The sequence below is a fragment of the Cervus elaphus genome, chromosome 12 (genome assembly GCF_910594005.1).
Source record: "Cervus elaphus chromosome 12, mCerEla1.1, whole genome shotgun sequence".
In the NCBI taxonomy this organism is placed as follows: Eukaryota; Metazoa; Chordata; class Mammalia; order Artiodactyla; family Cervidae; genus Cervus; species Cervus elaphus.
Window position 1 is genome coordinate 94,611,217 of NC_057826.1, and position 22,745 is coordinate 94,633,961.

General features: G+C 41.1%; 1 protein-coding gene across 2 annotated transcripts in view; it reads left to right on the plus strand.

Moving 5' to 3' along the window:
- The window catches only part of SIMC1 (SUMO interacting motifs containing 1), a 68,674-nt gene that overhangs the window by 24,518 nt on the left and 21,411 nt on the right, over positions 1-22,745 (plus strand). For both annotated transcript variants that reach the window (XM_043920044.1, XM_043920045.1), the window contains 4 exons: positions 6,616-8,118; positions 11,080-11,312; positions 12,756-12,825; positions 17,158-17,312. In XM_043920044.1, coding sequence (XP_043775979.1) covers positions 6,616-8,118; positions 11,080-11,312; positions 12,756-12,825; positions 17,158-17,312 — 1,961 coding nt within the window. The remainder of the gene's footprint in view (positions 1-6,615; positions 8,119-11,079; positions 11,313-12,755; positions 12,826-17,157; positions 17,313-22,745) is intronic.

The window sequence follows — 22,745 nt, forward strand, 5'->3', positions numbered from 1 at the left end:
CTCAGGGCGAGAAAAAAAAAAGGAGGCAGTCAATGGAATCTGACTGGAGTGAGCTTAAGTGTTGGATTTAACAAAAACTTCAAAATAATTACTATAAATATGTTTATTTGATTAAAGAAAATATGACATCAATGAGTGAATAAATAGAAAATCTCAACAGAGAAATGAAAGCTATAAAAAGCAGAAATTCAGTTTATAAAAACAAAATTTGGGTATAGAAGAGGCATCCACAGGGAAGAGAGTGTGAAGATACACAGGGAGAAGATGGCCATGTGATAGGAGTGATGCATCTACAAGCCACAGAGTGCCGAGGATTGCTTAATGAACAGAAGCTAGGTGAGCCAAGGAAGGAATCTCACCTACAGCCGTTAGAGAGAGCATGACCCTGCTGACACCTTGATTTTGGACGTTAGAGCTGTGAGGCAATAAAATTCTGTTGTTTTAAGAAAAGAAAAGTTCAGGAGTTTAAAAATGCAGTAACTAAAATTTTAAAGTAACTGTATGGGCTCAGTGGAAAGAAAGCGGGCGATGGCGGTGGGGAGGGACGGAGCCCTGGAGTGGGCTGCCATGCCCTCCTGTCCCACAACGGGAGAAGCCCCTGCAGTGAGACCCCCGTGCATCTCAGCTGGAGAGTAGCCCGCACTCGCTGCGTCCAGAGGAAAGCCTGCCTGGCAGCGGGGAACCAACACAGCCAACAAGAAGTAAAATCATTAAAAATAAGGACAAAATAGTGACATTTTCACATGGAGTGAGAGAATTTATCATTAGCACTCCTGTGCTACAAGATATTTTAGCTGAAGGGAAATGACACCAAATGGAATGTTGGATCTACACAAATGAAGAGAACTAGGAATTGTAAATATGTGTACAAAAAGAAAGTATTTGCTTCCATTAATTTCCTTAAAAATAAATAACTGAAAGTAAATACTTATGCTATATATATATAAGTATAATATATATGACAACAAAAATAAAGAGTGGGGCACAAGGCAAGAGAAATATAAGATTTCTACATTTTTATCTTAAGTGTTTTAATATTTTTCCTAAGTACACTGGAATAAATTGAATCTGTATACTGTAGCCACGTGAAAAGTGTAAAAGTGTTAGTCGCTCAGTTGTGTCCAACTCTTTGGGACCCCATGGACTATAGCCCTCCAGGCTTCGGTGTTCATGGAATTTTCCAGGGAAGAACACCGGAGTGGGTAGCCGTTCCCTTCTCCAGGGAGTCTTCCCAAGCCACAGATTGAACCCAGGTCTCCTGTATTGCAGACTGATTCTTTACTATCTGAGCCACCAGGAAAGCCCCTGTAACCACATGCGTGCTAGGTCGCTTCAGTCATGTCCAACTCTTTGTGACCCTCTGGACTGTAGCACACCAGGCTCCTCTGTCCATGAGATTCTCTAGGCGAGAATACTGGAGTGGGTTGCCATGCCCTTCTCCAGGGGATCTTCCAACCCAGGGATTGAATCCATGTCTTTTACGTCTCCTGCATTGGCAGGTGGGTTCTTTACTTCTGGAGCCCCCTGGAAAGCCCAAATAAAGAGCTGAAGAGAGTAGTTAGACTGTAGCCCACCATGCTCCTCTGTCCATGGAATTCTCCAGGCAAGAATGAACACTGGATTGAGCTGCCATTCCCTTCTCCAAGGGATTTTCCTGACCCAGGGATCAAACCCAGGTCTCCTGCATGGAAGGCAGATTCTTTATCAACGGGGCCACTAGGGAAGCCCTTGAGTAACCATTAAAAATATAATAAAAAAATACAGCTAGAACCCCAACAGAGGAATTAAAATGGAATTCCAAAAAATATATGATTAACTCAAAGGAGAGTGGGAAAGGAAGAATAGAGGAAGAGTGAACAGATAGGACAAATAAGAAATAAATATATGGATGCAAATATAAAAGAAAATATATCAACAGTTAAGTGTAAATGAACCAAAAACTAATCAAAAGGCAGAGATGGTCAGATTGGACAAAAAAGCAATAACAACTATGAGCTATTTATATGTGGCGCACTTTAAATACAAAGGCACAAATATGTGGAGAATAGAAAGATAGAAATACACTAGGCAAACAATATGCGTAAGAAAGTGTCTCTATTATTTACCAGAAAAAATAGACGTCAGTACAAGGAAGATTGCTAGACACTTGAGAGGATAAATATTGTTTTAATAATGATGACTAGGTTAATACATTAAGAAGGTAAAATAAGTTTAAGTACATTATTACACTTAATAAACAGAATTTCAAAATACATGAAGCAAAAACTAACCGAACACAAGGGGAAAATGGTCAAAGCCACAATCTTAGTTGGACACTTTAATACACTCAGTAATTAATAGCACAACTGCATCCCTTCAAAGGTGAAGGAAGTCAGAGATCCAAAAGCTACTGTCAACAACCATGACCTAATTGACATTTCTAGCCAACAACTGCAGAATGCACATTTCCCCCCCCAAATATACAAGGAACATTCAGCAAGTAGGCCATGTGTTAGGGCATAAAACAAGCCTCAATGTAGTTCAAAAGATTGAAATCTTACAGGGTTTTGTTTTCTGACCATAGTGAAGGTAAGCTTGAACTGCATGATAATAAAATGACTTTGTATTAAAAATTGTGGGATGAAGCTACAGCAGTACTTCCAGGAAAATTTTTAGCTTTAAATGCTATTGTTAGAAAAGAAAGATTTCAAAAATCAAGTTATCTAAGCTTCCACATTAAGCAGGTAGAAAAAGAACTTCCCTGGTGGTGCAGTGGATGAGAATCTATCTGCCGGCGCAGGGGACACAGGCTCCGTCTTGTCCAGGGGGATTCCGCACGCTGTGGAGCAGTGAAGCCCACGCATCACAGAGTCCGTGCTCCGCAGGCAGAGAGGTCCCCACAGTGAGGACCCACGCCCCGCAGTGAAGAGGGGCCCCCGGCGCAGCAGTGAAGACCAGCGCAACCAAAGATAGATGTAAGACGAATGAGGTTAGAAAAAGGCACATTCAAACCCACAGTAAATAGAATGAAGGAAATGATAATGATAAGCATAGAAACAAAGGAAATAGATGAGAAACCCGGTCCTTTGTAAATATCAGTATAATTAATAAACTTCTAGCTAGGCTGATCGGGGGGAAAATGCAAAGGATATAAGTTACCAATATTGAGCATAAAAAAGAAAATTGGGGATAAATCTATACCAAGTTTAGAATTTAAAAGATATTAAACACTATTTTGATTGACTTTATGCTAATAAATTTGACTATTTAGATGAAACAGACCAGTTTCACAAGTCACAAGATTAACACGAGATGTAGAAAATGTTAATAGCCTTATGTCTTCCAAATTTTAACTACAAGCAAATTTGAGGCCCAGATAGCTTCACTTCTATAAACACTGAAGAAAGATGTGGTACCAATCCAACACAACCTGAATAGAGGGGATGAGAATAGCTTCCAAGTCACTTCAAGAAGCCAATTTAATTTTGATAGCAAAACCAGTAAAAGAAGTTATAAGAATAGGAAACTACAAACTAAGGGGAAGGGGACAACAGAGGACGAGATGGTTGGATGGCATCACCGACTTGATGGACATGAGTTTGAGTAAACTCTGGGAGTTGGTGATAGACAGGGAGGCCTGTCGTGCTGTGATTCACGGGGTCACAAAGAGTCAGACACGACTGAGCGACTGAACTGAACTGAATATCCCTCAAGGATATGTAAAAATTCTTAACAAAATATTGATATGTTAAACCAAACAATGTCAAAAAAGAGTAATACATTATGACCAAGTGGGGTTTTCCCCAGGACTGATTTAACATTAGAAGATCAATGAGTATAACTTTTGACATTAATAGTACAAGGGAAAATCATAAAATATCAGGTACAGAAAAATCATATGACTAATGACCATTCCCAATTAAAACTCTCAGAAAACAAAATAAACTTTCTCAACATGATATGGGGCATCTATGAAAACAACACAGCTAACATGGTACTTAATGATTAAAGTCTAGTACGTTTGCTTTCAAAACTTTTATTGAGAATTGTACTGAATGCCTTAGCCACTGCAATGGTGACGAAAAGGAAATAAAGGGCAGATTGAAAAGGAAGAAGTAAAACTCTTTTATTTACGACATGATTTCTTATATGGAAAACCTTAAGGAATCTACAAAAAAAAGTTACTTGAACTAGTAGGTAAGTATTAGTCAAAGGTACTTAGCCAGGTCAAAGGACACAGAGATAATACACATACATAAATCAATAGTATTTCTTTATACTAGCAATGACTAATTGTAAAATGAAAAAAATTTCCATTTTCAATATCATTTAAAAGCATCAAATTCTTTGGAATTAAAAGAAAAGTTTTGGGGACTTCCCTGGTGGTCTAGTGGCTAAGACTCCTTGCTCCCAATATAGGAGGCCTGGCTTCGATCCCTGGTCAGGGAACTAGATCCTACATACTGCAGCTAAGACATGGTGCAACCAAATAAATAAATAATTTTTTTTAAAGTGTTTCTTCAAGAGGGTGATGTATGTATAATTATGGCTGATTTGCATTGCTGTATGGTAGAAACCAACACAACATTGCAAAGCAATCTTCCCCCGATGAAAAATAAATAAAAAAAAAAGAAGTATCCTTTTTCTTTAAAAAAAAAAAGGTTTGTACAGATGCAGTGGGGATATAAGGAAGGAAACAAATAATTTAACTTGAGACCAGAAGTGGTCTAGAAGAATTTTCAGACACAGTGATATCTGTGCTGAGTCTTGAAAGACAAGAAACATTCAAACAATCAAACCGATGATAGTCATTCCAGGCAAAAGAAAGAACCATAAGCAAACATAAAGATAGAAGTACTGAGAAAGCATGGCATATTTAAGGATCTGAAGTATTTCTGTGTGATTTGCTCAAATGAGGAGGAAGAGTAATCAGGAAGACCCTAAATTATGAAGGACTCTAGTTCAGCTGGTAAAGAATCCACCTGCAATGCAGGAGACCCCAGTTTGATTCCTGTTGTCGGGAAGATCCCCTGGAGAAGGGATAGGCTGCCCACTCCAGTACTCATGGGCTTCCTTGGTGGCTCAGATAGTAAAGAAACAGCCTGCAATGCGGGAGACCTGGGTTTGAACCCTGGGTTGGGAAGATCCCATGGAGAAGGGAATGGCTTCCCACGCCAGTATTCTTGCCTGGAGAATTCCATGGACAGAGGAGCCTGGCAGGCTATATAGTCCATGCGGTCACAAAGAGTGGGACACGACTGAGGGACTTCAGCTTTTTCAAGAGTCTTACTAAGGCCTTTGTCCTTTATCCTGTACCTCATATGGTGGGTTTTTTTCTTTTTTCATTTATTTTTATTAGTTGGAGGCTAATTACCCCACAATATTGTAGTGGGTTTTGTCATACACTGATGGGTTTTAAGTGAGAGAGACATGATAATATTGTGTTTTAGGAATTGGCCATGGCAGAGGAGTTTAATTCGGACCCTTATAGCTATTTATGTTGAGTTCAGCTAGCAGTAGAGAGGCAGTGATACTCTATGGCTGCTTCTTAGGAATGAGGCATTCGGTTTCACCAAGCAATCCCTGTTCCAGGAGGAGATGCATGCCAACTTCTCGCTTGACTCACCCAGAATCCTGTGTTCAGCTTTGGTGCTGTTGACAGTGGTAACCATCACATTTGCTAAAAGAAATAGTGTGGAAACTGTGGTAGCAGCAATAGCATTGGTAGCCCAGCAGTTGCTACCTAATATACCAGAGGCAGTGGTACCCAACCAAGTGAAGAGATACCTGGAAGATAGAGCAATATTATTCCTGGCTCCTGACACAGAGGTTGTTTAAGTGCCTCCGACTGGCATCATTAGGCTTCGTGAACTGCTTAATCTTTTTGCCAAGGAGTGGTAGTGAAGATAGAAGATATTTTTGTAATTAATGTATGCTTAAACTTATACTGTTAGGTTTATAACCCTTATTGTATTATCCTCCATATCTGACTATAAGCTGATTATACATTGAATGAGGTTGTACATCTTAGGGCCTAACAGGAAAAGAAAGAAACAGGCCTGGGTTTGAGTGTCTTTCTCTGCTTCATGGCTAAATAATTCATAACCCTCTGAACTCTTAGTGTCCCAATCTGTATAATGGAGATGATAATGCCTTCCTGATGATAAAATGCCTTCCTGATAGGGTAACTGTGAAAATTAAAGATGTATGGAAGTACTCACCATGTTCTTAGCACAAAGTAGATTCTCTTGTACTAGCTTCCCTTCTTTCACTTCTATTGTAGGTTATCCTGTGTATTTGTTTTTCCAAAGGTTGCTTTTCACTTTGCCTTAAGGTTGAAATCCTCCCTACTCCTCCCCTGTCCACCATGGACCATAAACCATTTCCCTCTGTGCCCTCTGTTATGTGCTATGGCCTTTGGATAATATAAGAAGGTATGGAAGTTGGCAGCTTTGACAACAGTGAAATTTTGACCAAAGGAAATAAACCAATACTTACGTTATACAAGATACGCAAATTGTCAGTGAAATGAAAAGGTAAAATAGGTTTAGCCTTAAAAGCTAAGTTTTAAGTCCTCTTAGATAAAGCTGAGAACCCTGCCGCTTAACCTCTTATCTTCTCACAATCCTTCAACAGGACGTCATTGACTTAACTAGAGAAACCAGACCAAGGGCAAAGGATCGCAGTGGACTCTGTGTGATTGACCTGACAGGATCTGAAGAAGAAAATAGACCTATTGCTACTCTTGACTTGACTCTAGAACCTGTTGCTCCTTCCCAGAAAGAGCCAGCCAGTCTTCAAGCATGTGCCAGCCTCTCCAGCAAAGAGATAACAGAAGGGTGGATGGACAGAAGCTCTAGGCCTGCAGCACGGAGAATCATCAACAGTGATCCTGTGGATTTGGACCTTTTGGAAGAAACTGCATTCGAAGGTCCCCAGCTGCCCATGTCTACCAGTGGGGACTCTTTTTACCCAGTAGAGCCAAACTGTAGCTCAACCATATTCAAAGGTGACCTCAGCTTCTTGGCAAACCTACAACCCTCTTCAAATATTCACTCCCTCCCCCAAACCAGGAACAGTAGTAGCAGCAGCAATCAAAGGATAGCCCTGCCATGCCCACAGCAAGATGTGCCATACCCACCACAAGCCTTGCCATGCCCACTGCCAGCCTCACCGTGTCCACCTCGAGCCTCCTCATGCCCACCGCGAGCCTTGTCATGCCCATCACAAACCATGCAGGGCCAGCTGCAAACTTTCCCTCGCCTGCCTCAAGAAGAGCCATGTCCTCCTCAAGACATGCCCTGCCCTCAGAACGTGCCAGGCCCCCAGCAGGATATGCCAGGTCCACCTCATGATTCATCATGGCATCCTCAGCGCTCAGCAAGCCCACCTCAACACTCACTGGGCCTACCTCAAGATGTACCAGGTCCACCTCAGAATACATCATGTCTGGAAGATGTGGCCCATCTGCAGGACATGCCACAGTCCCTGGGAGACATGCCACAGACACCACAAGATACGCCGCAGTCATCAGGAGACATGCCGCAGTCACCAAGAGACATGCCCCCGTCCCTGGTCAGCATGCTACAGCCTCCAGCAGATACGTCGCAGTCACCCGTCAACACACCACCATCACCAGGACATGCGCCAGCGTCACCAGGAGATGCACCACCGTCACTAGCAAGTGTACTACATTCATCTAGAGACGTCGCACGCTTATCTGGAAACGTGCTGCATTCACCTGGGGACATGTCATGCTTGTTGGAAGACATGCCACCCACAGTTGGACCTCATTTACCAAAAATCAGGCCTGCCTCTCCCCAGAACCACATACAGAACCATGACGCCCCTATGGATGTCTCGGCTCCATCCTCTCCAAGCTCCTCTCCCAGCCCACAGTCCCCAGAGTTTGAGACTTCCTTAGAGAAAGTTCCTTGGATCTCTGCCACAGAAAATCCAGCCAGAAAAGAGAGATCACTGTCAGAGCCTGTCAACCCCGGGTGTGCCCTGATGCAGGCACAGATACCGCAAGGCGGGTTGTACAACAGACCGTGCCTACATAGACTGAAGTACTTCTTACGCCCTCCGGTGCATCACCTCTTCTTCCAGACACTAATACCAGATAAAGACACAAGAGAGGTGAGCTAACATGCCTTCCCTTGGGGATCAAGTGTCCTTTGTATAGGCCTTGTATATGCTCAAGGGGGTCCACACATGACAGAACAGGATCTGTTGAGTTTCACATTTTTATCTTTCTCCCGTTTGTGGGACCATCCCATGTAGAATCAGGTCCGGGTTCAAACTCAGCCTCACACTTAGAAACCAGCACTGGAGACATCACTTTGTTGTAGTTCAGTCGCTAAGTCATGTCTGAACTTTGTGACCCTACGGACTACAGCGCCAGGCTCCTCTGTCCTCCACTATCTCCCGAAGTTTGTTCAGATTCATATCCATTGAGTAGGTGATGCTGTCTAACCATCTCATCCTCTGGTGCCCCTTCTCCTTCTGCCTTCAATCTTTCCCAGCATCAGGGTCTTTTCCAATGAGTCAGCTCTTTGCATCAGGTGGCCAAAGTATTGGGAGTTTCAGCTTCAGCATCAGTCCTTCTAATGAATATTCAGGACTGATTTCCTTTAGGATTGACTGGTTTGATCTCCTTGCAGTCCAAGGGACTTTCAAGAATCTTCTCCAACACCACAGTTCAAAAGCATCAATTCTTTAGTGCTCAGCTTTCTTTGTGATCCAACTCTCACATCCATACATGACCACTGGAAAAACCATAGCTTTGACTAGACAGACCTTTGTGGGCAAAGTAATGTCTCTGCTTTTTAATATGCTGTCTAGGTTGGTCATAACTTTTCTTCCAAGGAGCAGGCGTCTTTTAATTCCATGGCTGCAGTCACCATCTGCAGTGATTTTGGATCCCAAGAATATTAAGTCTGTCACTGTTTCCATTCTTTCCCAGTCTATCTGCCATGAAGTGATGGGACCAAATGCCATGATCGTAGTTTTTTGAGTTTTGGGTCTTAAGCCAGTCATTAGAAAGTTTAGTTGCTCAGTCATGTCCAACTCTTTGCTACCCCATGGACAGTAGCCTGCCAGGCTCCTCTGTCCATGGGATTTTCCAGGCAAGAGTACTGGAGTGGGTTGCCATTCCCTTCTCCAGAGGATCTCTCCGACCCAGGGATCGAACTCGGGTCTCCACATTGTAGGCAGATGCTTTACCATCTGAGCCACCAGGTAAGTCAAGCCAGTCATTAGGGAACTGCAAAAAAAAAAAAAAAAAAATCACATCTGCTAGGATGGCTCTAATAATATTTTTATTGAAATATAGTTGGTTTACAATATCATGTTAGTTTCAAGTGTATAGCAAAGTGAGTCCATTATTTTTTCAGATTATATTCCATTATAGGTTTTCACAAGATATTGAATATAATCCCCTATATAGGGGTTTCTATGTGGAACCCCTAAAAGCTGGTTTCTAAGCTGTTTGGTAGATTCGCCCAGTGCCTTCTTAGCCAGGCTGTGTGCTGCCACTTGCCAGCAATCAGCCTGAATTCCTGAGTCTCTTTTTCTTTAGCTCTGAAATGGGCCATAGCACCTGTATCATGTCATTGTTTGGCTTAAAGGTAAACACACAGAAGCATGAAGCAACCTTTCCGCGTTTATAGAAATGCTCTATAAATAGTCATTCCCCTTAAGGATAAGGGCTTTAGAACAATTTATAAACTTTATCTAAAATTTGTAGAGGTCCCCATTTGTAGGCAAGTAATGAATAATACAGTTTCAAGATCATAAAGTGCATCACACATAAAATAGTCACCAAAGCAAGATTTTCGTTCTTCTCTTGCTCTTAATTCTTATTGCGTGCTATTTACAGTGTTGGTGCCTCAGCAGTGAGGTCAGAGGAGTTACACTCAGGTGGCTTGAGACATAAGAAAGCTAGCTGGATGTCCTTCCTCCAAAACGCTAACTGCCCTGTGCCTAGAAGGGCAGCTCTAGCCATCACTGTTTTACTGTCACACGTAAGCGGTCACAATTTTGTCTAGTTGGTGTTTCAAAATTAATGCTTATTCTCAGGTTTTGAATAATGCTTGCTTCCTTAGTATAAAACATCTAAAGATATACAGTATTAAAAAATACTTACCCACATGATGCTATCAGTTGGCATTTATTAATATTAATAGTTGGGTATATTTCCTTCCTTTTGGCCTTTCTGTAGGCACTTTAAATTTTTTAATAATTGAGGATTTTAACAAAAATATAGTTATTATTTTTGTCTTTGTTGTTTATAGAGAGTATGAATGTAGAGGGTAGCACCATATGAAACCAACTTCTGTTGCATGACAAGGGCTTTCTCTCTAAATCTGTTTCCTTATGTATGAAATAGGAATAATAATAGTGTGTATTTCTTAGAGTTGTAAGAATTAAGTGAGAATAAGTTAGATGTTAAAAAGATTGTTATTATAATTATTGTTATTCTATTCCTATATCAGTGTTTTTAGCATTTGCTTTTCTTCTGATTATTTGTCTATTACAGAAAAATTGAAAAATACAAAGGTACATACAGAGGAAAAAGCATCCATCATTTCACCACCTAGACAATGGAAAGTTTTTTCACACATTCTCAGTCTTTATATATGTACTGTTTGGGGGTAGGGGCAGAGGGTGAAGCAGCTTAATATTTACTGTTGACTCAAAAAAAAATCAACAAAATGAAATTCTTCTAATAGTAAAACATATTTAAAACATCTTTCTTCATCTTTTTGTTTCAGTATCTGATATAGTATCATAACTGCCCTTGAATATCTTACCACCCCCACTTCAAAATCAACTTAGGTTAGCTCTTGATTCCTGTACTTTGCTTTCTATGCTATATTTTAACACAGATGAAGTCATGTTTACGTGTAGAACTTTGAATTCTTATTTAACTTAATATAAGCATTTCCCATATCATTAGAAGTTTTTTAGATAAGGCTTTCCGATCTCAGTTTTTCTAATTATGAATATTTCAAATGCTGTCTTCAACTTATTCTAGAACCTCTTGTGTTTTTGTCTATAGAAACCTATCCTAATTTATTAATTTTTTTATTTCTACAGAACAAGGGTCAAAAATTAGAACCTATCCCTCATCGAAGATTAAGGATGGTAGCAAACACCATTGAAGAAAACTTCCCCTTGGGGACTGTGCAGTTTCTGATGGACTTTGTATCACCCCAGCACTACCCGCCCCGAGAAATTGTGGCTCACATCATCCAGAAAATCCTGCTCAGTGGCTCTGAGACTGTGGATGTTCTGAAGGAGGCCTACATGCTTCTCATGAAAATTCAACAGTATGGACCTTGGCTGTTGGCAAATCTTTTAGGGAACCTGGACTCAGGGCACAATTTTCTCTTGCCTAAGATTTATTCAACTAAAACATTAGAGAGGGTGACAGTATATTAATATTATTTGGATTGCAAGTGACAGGAAACTCGATTCAAACTGGCTTTAACAAATGATAAAAGAGAATTTAATGACACATGTTATTAAAAACCTAGAAACCTAGCAGTAAGATGTGACTTAATTCAGCTCCAATATGGTTACCAGTATCCATTTTTCAGCTTTACTTTGCTTCTCTTTCTAGGCTTCATATGGTGGCTTTCTCAGACACTCTTAATACAAGAGAGCATCCACTTCTTTTATAATCACACGAGAGTTCTGAAATTGAGTCTTACAGGTTTTAATTGGCATAACATAAGACATGAGTCTATCTTTGAGCCAGTCATGTGAACTGTGGGACAGAATATCATGATTAGCTCAAGATGCTTCTTGGGCTTCATCCCAGGGTCCTGTTGGGTGAAAGCCACTGGGCTAAGAGTAATAAAGAGCTGATTTCTTCAAGGCAAAGTTGGAGTGCTAATGCCTCCCAAAAGAGAAGTAGATACTAGGTAGCCAGAAAAAAAAAATGAAGTTCCACTTCCCCCAGATGACATGGGTGGGCAAGAGCACTGAGGATAGGAAGAGGCCTCTCGCTTCTGTCGTCTTCTGTCACTTCTGTCATCTTCTATCGCTTCTGTTGTCTTCTATCGCTTCTGTTGTCTTCTATCGCGTCTGTTCTCTTCTATCACTTCTATCGCTTCTGTCGTCTCCTATCGCTTCTGCTGTCTTCTATTGTCTGTGGTCTTCTATCGCATCTGTCGTCTTCTGTTGTCTTCTATCGCGTCTGTTGTCTCCTATCGCTTCTGCTGTCTTCTATCGTCTGTTGTCTTCTATCGCGTCTGTCGTCTTCTGTTGTCTTCTATCGCGTCTGTTGTCTTCTATCACTTCTATCGCGTCTGTTGTCTTCTATCGCTTCTGCTGTCTTCTATCGTCTGTTGTCTTCTATCGCGTCTGTCGTCTTCTGTTGTCTTCTATCATGTCTGTTGTCTTCTATCACTTTTATCGCTTCTGTTGTTTTCTATTGCTTCTGTTGTTTTCTATCGTCTGCTGTCTTCTATCGTGTCTGTCGTCTTCTGTTGTCTTCTATCGCGTCTGTTGTCTTCTGTTGTCTTCTATCGCGTCTGTTGTCTTCTATCACTTCTATCGCGTCTGTTGTCTTCTATCGCTTCTGCTGTCTTCTATCGTCTGCTGTCTTCTATCGCGTCTGTCGTCTTCTGTTGTCTTCTATCGCTTCTGTCGTCTCCTATCGCTTCTGTCATCGTCTGTCGTCTTCTATCACTTCTACTGTCCTCCAGATCCCATCCTTCCTTCCACTAAAATCTCCAGAATCCTAACTGCTGTCACTTGACTTTCAGGCTACATCCAGCTAATGCCAAGACAGTGGAGTGGGACTGGAAGCTGCTCGCTTATGTCATGGAGGAAGAGGTAACAACAATTTGCATGCAGAAATCTTTTGCACAGGTAGTTTTAACTAGAAGCAAAAGTGAAAGTAAATCTGGTAGTACGGTCTTTGCCATTATTCCTTCCTTTTACCTTTTACTCCCCTGATCCAGACCAAAATATTTCTATTGAAATGGAATGTGCTGCCTTCCAATTCAAGATTGAATATACTCACTTATCCCTCCCCTTCTTAAGATTTCACTTAAAATAACAGTAAATGAATAGAAGAAGTTATGAACCTATGGCACTGAAAATAAGGGGAAAGACAAAAGATTTGAATGAAGACTGGAAAAGCTAAAGGAAATACAAAAGTGATGACTGATGAAGCCAGGCAACAAAAGCTACAGGCTAGAACACAGGCTTGCCAAGGAGGAAGGAAGTCTGCCCTTTAGAACAGAGAATTTTTGAACTTCTTATATTGGGCTTCCCTGGTGGCTCAGAGGATAAAACATCTGCCTGCAGTGCGGGAGACCCAGGTTCGATCCCTGGGTCAGGAAGATCCCCTGGAGAAGGAAATGGCACCCCACTCCAGTATTCTTGCCTGGAGAATCCCATGGACAGAGGAGCCTGGTGGGCTGCAGTCCATGGGATCACAAAGAGTCAGACACGACTTCACTTTCACTTTCTTTCAGGGTAGAGTTGGTGCTGCAGAAAAAAGTCTACATTCTGACCTTTAGGGATCCCTGAGCTTAATTTGCCAGCTTTCTGTCTACTTACCCAAAAGAACATGGATGGAACAAATTATTATCAATTTAGAATTCTGTAGTCAGCCAAGCTATTGATCAAGTGTGAGGGTGGAATAAAGACATTTCCAGACATGTACAAGCTTGAAAAAATATTCATACACCCCATTTCTTAGGTTACTTGAAGATATGCATACAAAGGATAGAGGAGAAATCAAAAAAGGAAGAGGCACAGGATCCAAAGGACACTGGACCTAATCCAGAAGAATAAGAAAGCGAAGTCCTGAGATTACCACAAATAGTAGACCTAAAGAGTCACTCCAGATTGGAGCAAAAAAAACACAGGGCTTTAAGAAAGGATGATGTGGGAAACACCACCAAGATGGTAGACGAGGACACTCCAGGCCCTTGTTCCCCAATGGAGACACCAACTTAACAACAATATACGGACCGGAATACCTTTGTGGAAACTCCAGAAACCAGTTGAGAAGTTGCAGTGCGCAGGCCAGAGCACAGCCAAGAAGGGGCTCCACTGAAAGGAGTAGGACAGTTTTTGGTGTTTCTGTGTGTCCATGTGCCTCCCTACCCAGCCCAGCACAGTGCGACTGGGAGGAAGCCTCCCATACCCTTGGGACGCAAACCGAGGAGAGAACGTCAAGTCCCGTGTTCTGACTTGTCATGGGGATAGTTTTTGTCTCACCTGACTCAGAACACTATTGAAAACCCTGGCTTGGTTTTCTGGCTGAAAAGAAAGGTGAGCACTGCAGCATTTTAGAGCTTCAGAGAGTATGCATTTCCATAAACAGGTACTGGGGGAACAAGAGACTGTGGGCTCTTGAGAAGAAACAAGGGCAAGCTGCTTGGGGAGTTAAGACAGATAAAAGCACACACACAGCTCAGAGAAAACACATCTCCAGAAAAGTTCTGAGAGCGCTAAGGATCTTTAGCCAGACTGATTGTTAAGGGCCCTGCCCTGCATGAACTCGATGCATAAGGACTGGGAAAGTTGGTTTTTTTTCCAAATGTTTAAATCTCAAAAGAGCATTACAGGGCACACAAAGAAACAGGGAAGTGTGGCCCAATCAAAAGAATGAAATAAAGTTCCAGAAAGTGACCCTAAAGAAATGCAAATCTCCGATGCTCAAGGAGAGCAGAACACAAACAAAATGAAGCAGGAAAATGATGCATGGACAAAATGCAAATATTAAATTTTTAAACTGTAGATAATCAAACATATTCTGGACCTGAAAAGTATAATAACTGAATTGAAAAATTCACTAGAGGAGTTCAACAACAGTCTTGATCAGGCAGGAGGAAAAAATATCAGTGAACATGAAGAAAGGTCTTTGAAATCATTGAGACAGAGGAGCAAAAAGAAAACAGTGAAGAAAATTGAGGAGCACCTGAGGAACTATGGGGCGTCATTAAACGGGCCACATATACATTACAGGAGTTCCAGAGAAGGAAAAGAGAAGGGGGCAGAGAGCTTAACGACCAAAAAACTTCCCAAATCTGAGGAAAGAAATAGACTTACAAATTCAAGAAGGTTAACACCAACAAGGATAAACCAAAGAGATTCACACCAAGAAACGTTATAATCAAACTGTCAAAAGTCAGACTTAAAAGCAGCAAGGAAAAAGTGAATTATCACATACGAGTGAGTTTGTGTAAGTCTCTCAGCAAATTCTCAGTGAAGCCATGTAGGTCAGAAGGTGATGGGATGATGTATTCAAAGTTCTAAAAGAAAAAAGCTGTCAACCAAGAATAGCATATCTGGCAAAACTTGCCTTCAAGACATGAGTGAGCATCTGGAGAGAAGTGACACATCAATACAAGATCCTCAGTAAGATTTCTCATCGGAAATGAGGCTAGTAGGCAGTGGGGTGATACACTCCTGTATCCAACAAAACTGTCCCTCAGAAATGAGGGTGAGGTAAAGATACTCCCAGATAAACAAACGCTGAGGGAATTCATTCCCACTAGTCCTGCCCAGCAGGAAACACTGAAAGAAGTCCTGCAGGGTAAAATGAAACACTAAACAGTAACTTGAAGACATATGAAGAAATAGATGTCAGTAAAGATAAATACATGGGCAATTATAAAAACTATTGTGACAGTGATTTGTAACTCCACATTGGTTTTCTATAATGTATTAATTGACTGATACATATTTAAATTATTAATCTAAAAGCTAGTGTTATTTAACTTTGTAACTCCACATTGTGTTTTCTACATAATTTGAAAGATTGAAAAGAACCAGAAAGAATTATTGGACCTCCCTGGTGGTCCAGTGGTTAAGAATCTGCCTGCCAATGAAGGGGATGCGGGTTCCATCCCTGGGCTGGGAAGACTCCACATGCCATGGGGCAGATGAGCCCCTGTGTCACAACTGCTGAGCCCACGCTCTAGAGCCTGCAAGCCATAGCTACTGAAGCCCGTGTGCCCTGGAGCCCCTGCTCTGCAACAGAAGAAGTCGTCACCACAACAGAAGCCCATGCGTCAAAACTAGAGAGTAGCCCCCACTTGCAGCAACTGGAGAAAGCCTGAGCACAGCAGTGAAGACCCAGGGCAGCCAAAACTAAATAAATAAACCAAAAATTTTTTAAAGAATTATTAGTTTATTTTTGGTCCCACAATGTAGTTCTGTGACTTTAACTAAAACAGGTGGGAACACAGCCATAAAGACCGGAGCTTTTGTGTGTTATTGAAGTGAACCTAGTATAAATTCAAAGTATTATAATTTTAGAATGTTAAATGTAATCCCCATGGTAACCACAAGGACACTAGCTATAGAATGTACAGAGAAGGCAGTTAGAGAAGAATGTAAGCATTAAGCATTTCATTACCCAAAAAATCAACTAAAGACAAAAGATAGTGATGCAGGAAATGAGGGACCAAAAAGCTGTAAGGCCTTTAGAAAACAAATAGAACAAGGCCAGAATTAAGTCTCTCTTCATCAGTAAAAGGAAACCAACAAATTGTGCATGCCTGCCTGGCTTTGGTAAGGTTATGTGAAGGTTATGGTTATGTAGGTATGGTTATGTAGGTAAGGTTATGGAAGGTAAGGTTATGTCCTCATGTGAATCATGAGGACACTGAGACTCAGAGCAGTAAGTTAAATAAGGAATGGGGCTGAGTTTCAAAGAAATACATGAGGTCTCTGCATCACCAAAGCCCATGCTCTTTACCTGCATTAGCTGGGCTTCAGCAATTAGGATCATTTCACCTGTAACAAAAAACCCATCTCAGCGTTGCTTAAACAATAGACTGTACATCAGCTCATGTTGCTAGAAGTTTAGCAGTGGGATAAAGATCATGGTGGTTTGATCTAGCAGCTTAGCAGTCATTTTTCTGTCTGTCTCTCCAGATATACACAGCTTGGGGGCTATCCTGAGCCCGGGGTTCATCACTGAGGTTCAGTGAGAGAAAGAGACTGACTTTTCAAGCTCTAGGATTGCCCCGCTTGCCCTCTTTTGTAATAGCCTAGGCTGCTGCTCTCTCCCACAAGCCTCTCTTTTAGACACAGACACACTTGCTGACTCATGCATGCTCCCCTGACTTAGTGTTTGTGGGGGCCCAATGGTGTGTCATCCAGGACAGAGGAAATTCTTGCTTCTCGCTTTTTCTCCCCCAGGGACAAAACCTGCCCGGGCGAGTCTTCTTTCTGCGTTACGTCGTACAGACCCTGGAAGATGATTTCCAGCAGATCCTGAGGAGGCAGCGACAGCACCTGCAGCAAGCCATTGCAAGCACCGTGCTGTCCTGCGACAAGCAGCCCCACAATGTCAGGTAAGCAGCGTCTGCAGCCTGGGGCAACAGGCCGTCCAGTCCCGAGAGCGCAGCGGGCGGCTGAGACTGTCCAGTGACTAGATAATGTAACAGGGGTGGTTATCATTACTATGAAAGTGAAAGTGTGAGCCGCTCAATCCTGTCTGACTCTTTGCAACCCCATGGACTCTAGCCCACCAGGCTCCTCTGTCCATGGAATTCTCCAGGTAGGAATACTGGAGTGGGTAGCCATTCCCTTCTCCAGGGGATCTTCCCGACCCAGGGATCAAACCCAGGTCTCCTGCATCGCAGGCAGATATAGACAGTCCTAGGAAAAAAAGTCTGTGTACCAACTGTGTGTCAGATGCCATAACTTGTGTGGTTTTTCCTCCTGAGACCATCAGACTTCCTTTAATCTATTTCAGTATTGTTCAGACAGCCTCATGAGATACCGGGAAAACATGAACTTGTGTAAAACTTCACAACTGCTACAAGCCTAAATTTATTTCCACCCCCCTGAGTAACTCAGGATAAGCTTCATTTGTCACTGCTACTTTCTGAGAAGTCTTTTATGATAATAGGTTACATGGAACAAGATACAATCAGGTAGCAAACGTGGTTTTTTTTTTTTTCTGTAAAATCAGGGCTAAAGCTTCTGGAAGCTTCAGAGTGGGAAACTACCATATCCTTATAAAAGTGGGGGGAAATGTGGCTTCTAGGGTAGGGATCTCAGACTAGAATTTTCATCCTGGAACTACCCCCTTCTTTTGCTTCTTTTAGAAATGGTTCTCTTCAGCATTCCTTCTTTCAAAACATCACTGAGATTTTTTCAGTCATATATACATTATCATATATTCTTGCATATTTGTTAAGAATAGTTTTCACAGGCCAATATGGGATATTGACTATTATAATTCCTTTAATTAAAAAGGAAGGACATTTCATTATGTTTTTGAGTATCAATCAGCTGGGAAAATTGAGGGCAGAAGGAAGAGGGCATCAAAGCAGGAGATGGCTGGATGGCTTCACCGATGCAATGGACATGAACTTGGGGGCAAATTTTGGGAGATGATGAGGGCTAGGGACGCCTGGTGTGCTGCAGCCCATGGGGTCTCAAAGAGTCAGACACGACTGGGCAGCTGAGCAATAACGACAATGGCTTTTTCTCCCTTAGTTTGCATGCTTCTATCCATTTCCGTGGATGTGGCATTTTATGTAAAGTTTAAATGTTAATTATAGGGGGTAGAAAATCAGTAAGTAGAGAAACTACAGAGAGCACAGGATAGTGTAATTGGGTGTAAAATTGAAAAACAACAATTTAAATAGTGACAGCAGCTCTCCTGACCATTTTGCTTTGTGAGCTTAGGCATTGAATTGGGAGATGGGAGACATGAACCCAACTCAATCCGTTAACAAGTTGCTGACTTTCATTTCCACCTTTCAGGGTGTAAGCCTCTCAGTATACCCAACAGTATGCTCTTGAGTTTAAGCATGGGAATTTATGACCTCTAAATGCAAATAAAATACACTATTTTGTGCTTAGTGAAAAAAGTCAATTCCAGCTGGAGGGAAAACAAGCTGTATTTGATTCAATAAAAAACTAAAACTAAATTGAAGTCGCTCAGTCACGTCCGACTCTTTGTGACCCTGTGGACTGTAGCCTACCAGGCTCCTCCGTCCATGGGATTCCCAGGCAAGAGTACTGGAGTGGGTTGACATTTCCTTCTCCAGGGAATCTTCTCGACCCAGGGATCAAACCTGGGTCTCGTGCATTGCAGGCAGACACTTTACCGTCTGAGCCACCAGGGAAGCCCTTTGATTCGATAAGAGATGGCTATTAGACTGAGGTTGTGGTCCATGGATATGTGCATATATTTATCAAAACATCAAATGATATAACTGTGCTATGACCTTTAGTTGTCAGAGAAGAAGCTATTCCTGGGTTGTAATCCTTAGCTTCGCGCAAATAAAATTTCTGTTTTCTGTCTTAAAATTAAAAAAAAACTCGTTAAACAAAAACCAGTGTGTAATTTATTTTATGTAAGTTATACCTCAAAGATAAGCTTTCAAAAGAGAGTGGTGGTAAGTCAGTCTCCATGTGACCCCTTAAGGGATTTTCTTTTCTTTTTAACTGTGCTTACAAAGAGTAATCTGGTTCTACACAATTTAAGAAATATAGTTGTCCCCAGATGACCTCACCCACAATTTTTCCCACAGGGGTAACTGCTTTCAACTCTTTCATTTAAGAGAGTCCTTGGATTTAACTTCTTCATGGCTGAATAACTTGCTTGTGTTGCTAATTATTGATGTTTCACTGTTCAGTTCAGTTCAGTTCAGTCACTCAGTCGTGTCCGACTCTTTGCGACCCCGTGGACTGTAGCACGCCAGGTCTCCCTGTCTACCACCAATTCCCAGAGTTTACTCAAACTCATGTCCATCAAGTCAGTGATGCCATCCAACCGTCTCATCCTCTGTCATCCCCTTCTCTTCCCACCTTCAGTCTTTCCCAGCATCAGGATCTTTTCAAATGAGTTATTTCTTTGCATGAGGTGGCCAAAGTACTGGAGTTTCAGCTTCAACATCAGTCCTTCCAGTGAACACTCAGGACTGATCTCCTTTAGGATGGACTGGTTGGATCTCCTTGCAGTCCACTGTTAGCTATAATCTATTGACTCCCCACCTGAAAGATGAGGAGTTAGCTCTTTTTCCTCTCTCCCTCCTCTCACACACACACACACTTCCCAGCCCCCATACCACAATATAGCTATATCAGAATTCTGTTTAGATCAGTATGTGATGTTCTGATCACTATAACTGTGTGCTACTCAGAGTTGAGCCCAGTACTAAACTATGATTACTTTTCCTTCCACTCATAACTTTTTCTTTTCTGTAGAGTTAATAATTGCCTCATTTTTAGTTTCCTCCTATTCTTTTGCATATCAGAAGTCAGCCCCAAATTATCTGCCATTTGATTTAAATATCCTGTCAAGATGTTTGTTCACACTTACGAGGTTCTTCTTCTTGAAGGTCTGTTGTGGAGTACTTTGACCTCCTTTAACCTGGATTGGCTGTCCTCTTTGCCAAGTCTCTATCATAAATGTGAAATTCTCTTCACCTGTTCCCAGTGTTGGATATGTTTCATATCTTTTCTTTTTTGGTTTGCTCCCTTGTTTTGATGGATCAGTCTCCAGTAGCTTCTTAGAAAGGTATGTGGGAAGTAAAATTTTTGAGCTTTTATATGTCTGAAAATATCTTTATCTTCCACACATTGATTCATGTGAGTATAGATATTTAGGTTACAAACAACTTTTCTACAGAATATTAAAGGAAATTTTCCAAATTTTCCATTGTCTTCTAGCTTCTTGCTGTTAAGAAGCCATAGGCTACTCTGATTACTGATTCTTTGTATGTGCCTTGATTTTTTTCTCTGGATGTTTGCAGACTCTTCTTTTTGCCCAGTATACTTGTTTTAGGTCTATATTCATCTGTGATGCTGGGCATTCAGTGGGCCATTTCATATCCTTCATTTCTGGAAAATAGAGTTTTCATTGCTGTTACCATATTTTTAATTTCCAAGAGCTCTTTTAATTTTTCTTTAAGTGTTCCTTTTTAAAATTAATAAATAGGAATCTGTTCTTGTCTTTTTCTTTCATGGATCTGTGTCTTTTCATGTCTTTGATGTTACTAATGATAGCTTTTGTTTTTGTTATTTTTCTGTATAATGTCTGTTTATCCAAGTTGCTTTTTTGAGGCGAGAGGAGGGTTGGTTTGGGGTTTTTTCCTTTATCTCTTATGTTAGAATATGTCCATAGACGTCTGGAAAAATCTGGTGCTCTATTCATGTTTAAGGGCAACTCAAAAGCTGATGGAAGCTCTGAGTACAGGTGGGGACTTGTCATTTCTGAGTTTTCCTGCAGGTGGAACCGGCTTCTCATTTCTTAGAAAATACCTTGTCAGTGACTTTAGATCTTTCCTCTTGGGCTGGATGGGTTTTCCAGAAAAGACTTCAGATCTCCTCCATGAAGGATAGAGACCAGGATGCCAGGTTTTTGAAAGCAGGTGTGGGAAGATGGCAAGGATCTCTGCACTGAGCATGCGCAGTTTCACTTAATGCCCCTGCTTTTGCTTTGATGCCTTTTGTTTCCCAGCTGTGCCTGATATCCTAGTCCAGAGACCCTATTTATCTCTCCACAGAGTTAACCTGTAGTCTTCAGGGTTGGAAAAGATCTAGGACTCTAAAAGTTTCTTAAACAGATTATAAACCATTATATTTATTTTTTAATTTACCCTCTTTTATCCTAACTTCATGGAAACCTTGTACTGCCTTTTAAATAGGATTGAATAGGATTACTCTTCTCTGCTGGTGGCTTAGTATTCAGCTTCCTCAATTCTGCCAAGTCAGTTCAAATGTATCCCTTTGCCAAAGGTATAGAGTTAGTTTAAACATCATCTAAATATGACATTTGCCTTATTTACTTAGCTAATTGGTTACTCTGAATTTTGTAATCAGCATCTCTTACCCCACCCCTTAAATCAAAGGATAGGACCTTGACAATTACCTACATCTAACCATCTATCCCAGGGATGGGGGAGCCTGGTGGGCTGCCGTCTATGGGGTTGCACAGGGTCGGACACCACTGAAGTGACTTAGCAGCAGCAGCAACCATCTATCCATCCTCTTATCACCCACTTTTGCACCTTTTTGCATCCAAAGTAATTGGCATCCCAAATATTCATCATTTCCCTTTCTTTTTTATGTAGTTTATTGCATCTGTATGTGTTCCTGTGAAGTATATATTTTTATTCTAGTTCCTTTTAGCTGTATATAAGAGAGTATCATGCTGTATATAATCAATTGGTACTTTTATTTCACTTAATATTATAGTGTACTAAAATTTGTCCATATTGTTACCTATCCACTGTAGCTTATTCATTTCCACTACTATATAATATTCTGTTTTGTGAAATACTCATTTTCCTTCCAACTTCCAGATTTTTACTGTTATTATCTGCCTTCCTTTTCTTCCCTTCTTTGTGGATTTTTAAAAAATTATTTACTATTAGTTAAATTTTAGAAGGCAACAAAAGTAGATGTGGACTGTATCAGAAGCTTTTATCTTACTAATGCTGAGAGCCTACACCCTGTACAAGGTATGACTGCACTGAACATACTATAAACTTTGGTTATTAGCCTAATAATAGAAAGCCAACGAGGTTGTCTAGTCCAACTTTCTGCCTTGTCAAGGAATGTTCCTGGTCAGGAAGCCACAGATAGTACTCTTTAACCTTGGAGATACCTTTCAATAATTCTAACTTAAAGAAAAATGTTGACATTTTACTTACCTTGTGTAACCTTCCTGCAATTAAATGTAGGGTTTCCATTAGACTTGTAAAATATTCAAAATAGCCTAAGTGCCCCTCTCTGTTGCCTTTAGGGAAATCTAGGTGTCTAGG